This window comes from Bufo bufo, chromosome 3, assembly GCF_905171765.1.
Source record: "Bufo bufo chromosome 3, aBufBuf1.1, whole genome shotgun sequence".
Lineage (NCBI taxonomy): Eukaryota > Metazoa > Chordata > Amphibia > Anura > Bufonidae > Bufo > Bufo bufo.
Window position 1 is genome coordinate 388,890,968 of NC_053391.1, and position 8,361 is coordinate 388,899,328.

At 48.8% G+C, this 8,361-nt stretch overlaps 1 protein-coding gene across 1 annotated transcript in view; it reads right to left on the reverse strand.

The window, feature by feature from the left end:
* VPS53 (VPS53 subunit of GARP complex) overlaps window positions 1-6,664 on the reverse strand; it is a 175,439-nt gene extending 168,775 nt beyond the window's left edge. Inside the window, exons 1-2 of the mRNA XM_040424767.1 lie at window positions 6,540-6,664; window positions 1,032-1,112 (exon numbers count right to left, since the gene is read on the reverse strand). Of these exons, the coding sequence (XP_040280701.1) occupies window positions 1,032-1,112; window positions 6,540-6,623 (165 nt within the window). The 5' untranslated portion in view covers window positions 6,624-6,664. The remainder of the gene's footprint in view (window positions 1-1,031; window positions 1,113-6,539) is intronic.
* Window positions 6,665-8,361: the final 1,697 nt, after the last annotated feature.

Sequence of the window (8,361 nt, forward strand, 5' to 3'; positions counted from 1 at the left end):
GCAAATACAGTGGAGGAGTTTAAGCATGCATGGGATAGGCATAAGGCCATCCTTCATATAAGATAGGGCCAAGGGCTATTCATAGTATTTAGTATATTGGGCAGACTGGATGGGCCGAATGGTTCTTATCTGCCGACACATTCTATGTTTCTATGTTTCTATGTTACTTGCAGACATAGGTAGCGGTAGGAGGTAACACATGCCTCTGTCCCTACTCCTAATGAATGAGTGCTGTAAAAGTGAACCCTGAATGCTGCAGGATCTGTTCTGCAAGTCCACTGGGGGCAGGCCCACAAGCTGCAGTGCTTTTGGCTCAGTGTATGTGCCACCCCACAGACCCTCCCCTTCTGCTGCGAGTGATATCTGTAGCATCCAACTAGAAGACCGATACAGCCATCAGTCACAATAGAGGGGAGATGCTGTGGAGCTGCTCATACACCGAGCCTCAAACACTGCAGCCTGCGGGTCTGGTACACCTCGTGGCAGAGAAAACAGGACAGGAGCGTGCACTGCCAGCATGATGGGGATGCCTATGGAGCCATTTTCTATAATGTCATATATGGGGGGCAGAGTTACCAAAACAATCCATAGGCGCTGTTTACAGGAGCACCAGCAAGGGACAAGAAAAAGACAAAAAAAAGATTCAGGATAGATGTCAGTGAGTACAACATCAGCAGTGACACTTGGAGTTAGTAGCCAAAAATAATGCAAAGTGGCCAACCCCTACGTTTTTTTTGTTAAGAAGGTATAATTAGAAAGGTTCCACTAAAGGAGCAGTAATTGGCCTGTGATTGGCTGCAGCGGTCACATGTTGATCTCAATGCAGTAGGGGGAGGAAGAGCCAGCTGAGGAGCCTTAGACACCGAACCCAGCCGCAGGGAGCAGGTAAATATGACCTCCACCATAGGTCAGCCACTTGGTTTTACTCTTGGATAACACCTTTAACAGAGCAAATTTGCTCTGTGTACCTGGTGCCCAATATTTACACTGCCAGCATCCACTGCCTTTACACACTGGCCAATCAGACTCACCTGTTCAGTTGGAAACAGAGTGTTAATATATTCTACGGCATTGAAATCTGCCCGATCCAACGGGTCCTGGCTTGGGAACACCTACGAACATAATAATAAGATTTATTAACTACTAATAAAAATATCTATTGTTAAAATTTCATAAACATGTGGTGCCTGCAGCTGTTGCAAAGCTACAACACCCAGCATTCCCTGGGTGTCGAGGCATCCTGGGACTTGTAGTACTGCAACAGCTGGAGAGCCACAGATTGGAAACCATTGTCTTAGGCCTCGTTCACATTTCCACAGAGCAGCCCGCCTTATCCTCTACTTCACGGCCGGATCCCCATTCACTGTAATGAAGTTCAGTGGTGATCCGGCTGATTTCCAGCATAAATGGTGGGTTTCAGCCTGACAAAAAACTATTCAATGCAATGTTTATTTGTCCTGCCAATAGCCTGCATTTGCGCCAGATCAGGCAGCCGGATCTCCTAAACGGAGATGTGAACGCGGCCTTAGTCAATCTGATTAAAAATGCCAGACACATAAATGTTTAGTTAGTAGGATGGTGATCTGTTATAAAGACAAGGCAATGAAGGTCATAATCTTAGATCCACCACAGAATCTGTTCCTTAAAATTAAAATTACAAGTTGTTATTCTGAAAAAATCAGGGTTGGACAAATTCTGTCTGTTATGCCCCATCCTGGAGGCAGTCAGCGACGTTTCACTTCAGCTGTCCAGCAGCATCCTCTGTGTCCTTTCAGCCTGCAGGACTATGTACCGAGGGGATATGTGATGCCCATGTCTCGGGGCCCCACTTTACGAGCCAGAGCGGAGAGTCATCGACAATGAAATTGGGAACTGCGGCCTCCATGGATGGGACTTGTTTTCCAGCACATCCCAAAGAGGTTTGATCAGACTGAAATCTGGAGAATTTGGAGGCCCTTCTGTCACATTCCTGAAACCTGAACAGTTAGGCCCCTTTCACACGGGCGAGTATTCCGCTTGGATGCGATGCGCGAGTTGAACGCATTGCACCCGCACTGAATCCCGACCCATTCATTACTATAGGGCTGTTCACATGAGCGGTGATTTTCACGCATCACTTGTGCGTTGCGTGAAAATCGCAGCATGTTCTATATTTTACGTTTTTCACGCAACGCAGGCCCCATAGAAGTGAATGGGGTTGCGTGAAAATCGCAAGCATCTGCAAGCAAGTGCGGATGCGGTGCGATTTTCACGCACGGTTGCTAGGAGACGATTGGGATGGAGACCCGATCATTACTATTTTCCCTTATAAAATGGTTATAAGGGAAAATAATAGCATTCTGAATACAGAATGCATAGTAAAATAGCGCTGGAGGGGTTAAAAAATAATAATAATAATTTAACTCACCTTAATCCACTTGATCGCGCTGCCGGCATCTCCTTCTGTCTTCATCTTAGCTGTGTGCAGCAACAGGACCTGTGGTGACGTCACTCCGGTCATAACATGATCTTTTACCATGGTGATGGATCATGTGATGACCGGAGTGACATCACCACAGGTCCTGTTGCTGCACACGGCTAAGATGAAGACAGAAGGAGATGTCGGGCTGCGCGATCAAGTGGATTAAGGGGAGTTAAATTATTTTTTATTTTTTTTCAACCCCTCCAGCGATGTTTTACTATGCATTCTGTATTCAGAATGCTATTATTTTCCCTTATAACCATGGTATAAGGGAAAATAATACAAGCTACAGAACACCGATCCAAAGCCCGAACTTCTGTGAAGTTTTGCACTCGCGCGGAAAAATCGCGCATGTTCCCGCAACATACCTGCACCTTTTCCCTCAACGCCCGTCGGAAAGAGGCCTTAGTGCACCCCAGTGCCACCTCTTTCGGTAATCAAGAAAGGTGGGTGGGAGACTCCACAAGACCTGCTAGTGCGGAGACGCTCTGACCTAGACGTCTAGCCATCACAATTTAGCCTTTGTCAGATCCTTACATATTTTTCAGTGTTTTCATTGACATTTCTCATGGCTTTTTCTATCCTAGGCTGAGTTCCCATCTGCTCCGACTTTTCCAATAATCTGTTCCATCAAAGGAACAGAAAAAAAGGAATCCATTAAAAGGATTAATTAGTGGATACAAACGAAACATCTTCCATTGACTATCATGTTATAAAAATAAAAAAAAATTGAAAGTTCCATTTCATCACGTGTCCCTTATTTTTGGTGGAAATAAAAAGTATAACAGGACTTTTTGTTGGAAGAAAAGTAACAGGAACCTAAGAGAGCGAACACTAACCGAGCACAGCTGATGCTCAAATGCACCCATTTAAACAAAAGGGGATTAGAATGCAGGGCTGTGGAGTCGGAGTCGAGGAGTCGGGGGAAATTTTGGGTACCTGGAGTCGGAGTCGGCAAACAATGCACAGACTCCGACTAAATTTAGATTGGAATAAAAAAAAAAAGAAGCAAGTTTAAATGTCCCAATTGACAAAAAGTTATAATTAAAGGGGTTATCCGAGTTAACTTAACCTTATCTCTATGGCTTTATTTCTCCTATCCCTTAGCTTTCCTAAATCACTTACTGTACCTATCTTGTGCCGTTTCTCTGCTACACTAAACAGTCATGTGACCGCCCACGTCATCAGCTGTGACGTTCCGTTGACATGGAGCTCTCTGCTTGTCGGAGTGACTAAGCCTTGTAAACGGAACGTCATCAGACTTGGCCACGCCCCCACCTCTCTGCATTACAGTCCGTGCGGCTGTGAGTTGATCGCGCATGCGCGATACTCACTTGTGCCGCGGCTACCTCAACGGAACGTCATCAGCCTTGGCCACGCCCCCACCTCTCTGCATTACAGTCCGTGCGGCTGTGAGTTGATCGCGCATGCGCGATCCTCACCACTGCCGCAGCTCTTCATTCGGCACTTGTATGGCTGGCTGCTCCGTTCCAGTGAAGACCGCCCACTTGAAGAAAAAAGTAAATAATGTATTACTTTTATATTATCGGCAGGCTGCTACAGCAGTTGAATAGCCTGTCACCTTGCCGGACTGGCCCTGCCGCTAGTACATATGTCCCACCGTGCTGCCACTCCATCCCCATTTATTATATTGGGGGGGGGGGGGGGGGGGGGCAGGGTGGAGGGTTTTCTTTTGAAATCAACCCCTCCCACAAATATTCATGAGGGAGAGATGAGTCATTGTTGTTACTGCTGCATGTAAACACAGCAATAACAGAACCTGGAAAAGGTGTAAGGATCGTTCTGTTTTCAAAAAATCAAGCTTGACTAATGTATATGTATATGCTGATTAATTTTGTTAGGTTTTATTTTTTTTTCCCATAACTCGGATAACCCCTTTAATGACTTCTCTACTGTAAGAATAAAGACCAATGCATGCAGTGCCTCACGTAACCGCAAAACGAACACGTTAAGTGACCGTGAAGAAGCATGCTTTTCATATGCTTCACTATATGGCACGCAACGCACAATTAGGAGCTGCAATACTTCTACTTTCCATAGTGTTGTGTTCTGCTTTTACAGGGAACGCAGCGTCCATGTGTAACCTAGCCTCTCACTGATAAGGAATTAAATAAATATGTTTTTTGCAGGACTAGACACTTGTATAAGTGAAGGGAATGGAGGGCCAATAGTTCAAGACTGAAGCTGTAAACCATTGGAAAAACTGCTGTCATTTAGCAACTTGTAAACTCCGATTGTTAGCTTAAACTTGAAACATGACTATGGGATTCTCCTAGGAAAATCATGTTTTAGAATAAATGCCCCTTCCTGGATCCTCCCACTGCCCTATCTTCAGCAGCAGATAAGCACACAAAGGAGAAAGCAGCTTCCCAGCCAGTAGTACTGTGATAGGTTGCGTTTCTTTCCCTCAAGGAATGTATAAAATACATTCGCATATTAATACAGAGGAGTCGGAGTCGGGGAGTCGGAGTCGGAAGTACATAAAACTGAGGAGTCGGAACATTTATCTACCGACTCCACAGCCCTGTTAGAATGGACACTTTTTTCCACTTTGCTGTTCATATAAACTTTGTAAGCAGCTGAAATGCGTAGGTGCACCAGGTGGCTGGTCACTACTGCCCGGTCCTGACTAGTTTTGTGCAAACTTCTGTTTTCAAGTTCGGCGTACAAGGTTTGGGTTCTGTTATGGATTCCGCTACCACGGACCATAACTTATAGTCCGTGTTAGCGGAATCCATAATGGAATTTTTAGATAACCCGAACTTGAAAGCAGAGGTTCGCTCATCCCTAGTCCTGACAACTTGAGCACCTGAAGCCTCCATACCCTGATACTTGAGCAGAGGTACTGTGGCTATTTAGGTTACTACATGCTACACCATAAGGGAAGAGTGTCAATGGAAGGTACCACACAGGGCACTGACAACCAAAGGGCTGCCCTAATAGATGCCATCAGCTTCCTCCAGCAATGGCAACAGATTTCAAGGCAATCCAGCAGCCCGTCAATGATCATGCACATTGGCACAGAGGATGTACGGCTCCTTAGTACTATGCAGGCAGCCCTCGGGTGCGGCTGTACAGGCTCCTTTGGTCATCCTATGATCAGAAAATCCTTCTTTACATACTGGTCAAATGAAGCATGCTGGTATTTTTATTGTCCGTCGTGGGTGAAAGTTGCAACCAACGGTCTAAAAATATATGAAAAAGTAGGTCACCCTTGGATTAAGCTGTCAAAATGTCATGACACCCCCAGAGGACCCGTCACCTCTCCTGACATGTCTATTTCAGTAACTTCTTGCATTCCTCGTGTAATGACAATTCTCTTGTTATGACTGAATTTTTAGCAGTTTGCACTGAAGGTCCAGATGGGCGTTACCAGTTGGATGGGTCCATGCACAGTCTGACACTATCCAATCAGTGCTGCCTCCCCCAACACTCAGCTGGACTTTCATTAATCATTTCTAGCAGGAATAATAAAGGAATGGTGCAACACAGAGACATAAGAATAGATTAGAGATTAATTCATCTGTACACTCATCAAAAGAGACTTATGGAGCAGTGAGGGACTGACCCTGCTTCTTAAGATTCTCCTTCCTCTTTCTTCATTGACAGGGCCAGACAATTCCCCTGACCATCTTACTTTTGTGCTGTTGCTCTGTGTACCAGCGCAAGCGCAGAGGCTCTGCTACCAGAGCGTAGTGGCGCATGCACTGTCGGCACCTGTGATGCTCTGGTAGTAGTCTCTGTGCTTGAGCTGCTACCTGGAGCAATGGCGCAGGTAGGTGATGGACTAAGGTAAGATGGCCACAGCTGTCTGTCAGATAAGGGGGACCAGCCCCTCACTGCTCATCTCTAGAATAGAGGCTCCAGAATTGGCATTTCATAGGGAATTCAAGTAGTCAGGGAGGAATGCTCAGCACTGTCCAATCCCCAGTGTGAAGTCAGGGAACAGATTTACCCAAGTACTGCCCACTCATCAGCCCCTGCACCTATGGTGGGGGTAGAAGAAGGTACCATGATACTGACTGCAGCTAGTACAGGACAGACAGGCGCCCCTCACCTGCTCTATGGCTTGCTGCACCTCAGGCGCCAGGTGTAACACAGCCTCCAGTTCTTCCACCACTTCCAACTCCTCTTCCTCCATCCTGGGTAAATGCTAGAATGGAGTTGTTAGAAGGAGGTTTGTGACGTCACTGGTCACATGCTCCTTCATGGTCACATGACCAAATGTGGGAAGTGCTGCTGGCAAACACGGACTGCAGGAGCTCGTGGAAGGAGGAGGGGCTGTGTGTGTCTGCAAGCAGCGGTGTGAGGGGCAGCATGTGGAGCTTACCGTATATATGAGGGGGCAGGTGGGGCACTCAGGGGCTGTGTGTATCTGCAAGCAGCGGTGTGAGGGGCAGCATGTGGAGCTTACCGTATATATGAGGGGGCACTCAGGGGCTGTGTGTGTCTGTAAGCCACGGTGTGAGGGGCAGCATGTGGAGCTTACCGTATATATGAGGGGGCAGGTGGGGCACTCAGGGGCTGTGTGTATCTGCAAGCAGCGGTGTGAGGGGCAGCATGTGGAGCTTACCGTATATATGAGGGGGCAGGTGGAGCACTCAGGGGCTGTGTCTGTAAGCCACGGTGTGAGGGGCAGCATGTGGAGCTTACCGTATATATGAGGGGGCAGGTGGGGCACTCAGGGGCTGTGTGTGTCTGCAAGCAGCGGTGTGAGGGGCAGCATGTGGAGCTTACCGTATATATGAGGGGGCAGGTGGAGCACTCAGGGGCTGTGTGTGTCTGCAAGCAGCGGTGTGAGGGGCAGCATGTGGAGCTTACCGTATATATGAGGGGGCAGGTGGGGCACTCAGGGGCTGTGTGTGTCTGTAAGCAGCGGTGTGAGGGGCAGCATGTGGAGCTTACCGTATATATGAGGGGGCAGGTGGGGCACTCAGGGGCTGTGTGTGTCTGCAAGCAGCGGTGTGAGGGGCAGCATGTGGAGCTTACCGTATATATGAGGGGGCAGGTGGGGCACTCAGGGGCTGTGTGTGTCTGCAAGCAGCGGTGTGAGGGGCAGCATGTGGAGCTTACCGTATATATGAGGGGGCAGGTGGAGCACTCAGGGGCTGTGTCTGTAAGCCACGGTGTGAGGGGCAGCATGTGGAGCTTACCGTATATATGAGGGGGCAGGTGGGGCACTCAGGGGCTGTGTGTGTCTGTAAGCAGCGGTGTGAGGGGCAGCATGTGGAGCTTACCGTATATATGAGGGGGCAGGTGGGGCACTCAGGGGCTGTGTGTGTCTGCAAGCAGCGGTGTGAGGGGCAGCATGTGGAGCTTACCGTATATATGAGGGGGCACTCAGGGGCTGTGTGTGTCTGCAAGCAGCGGTGTGAGGGGCAGCATGTGGAGCTTACCGTATATATGAGGGGGCAGGTGGGGCACTCAGGGGCTGTGTGTGTCTGCAAGCAGCGGTGTGAGGGGCAGCATGTGGAGCTTACCGTATATATGAGGGGGCAGGTGGAGCACTCAGGGGCTGTGTCTGTAAGCCACGGTGTGAGGGGCAGCATGTGGAGCTTACCGTATATATGAGGGGGCAGGTGGGGCACTCAGGGGCTGTGTGTGTCTGCAAGCAGCGGTGTGAGGGGCAGCATGTGGAGCTTACCGTATATATGAGGGGGCAGGTGGAGCACTCAGGGGCTGTGTGTGTCTGCAAGCAGCGGTGTGAGGGGCAGCATGTGGAGCTTACCGTATATATGAGGGGGCAGGTGGGGCACTCAGGGGCTGTGTGTGTCTGTAAGCAGCGGTGTGAGGGGCAGCATGTGGAGCTTACCGTATATATGAGGGGGCAGGTGGGGCACTCAGGGGCTGTGTGTGTCTGCAAGCAGCGGTGTGAGGGG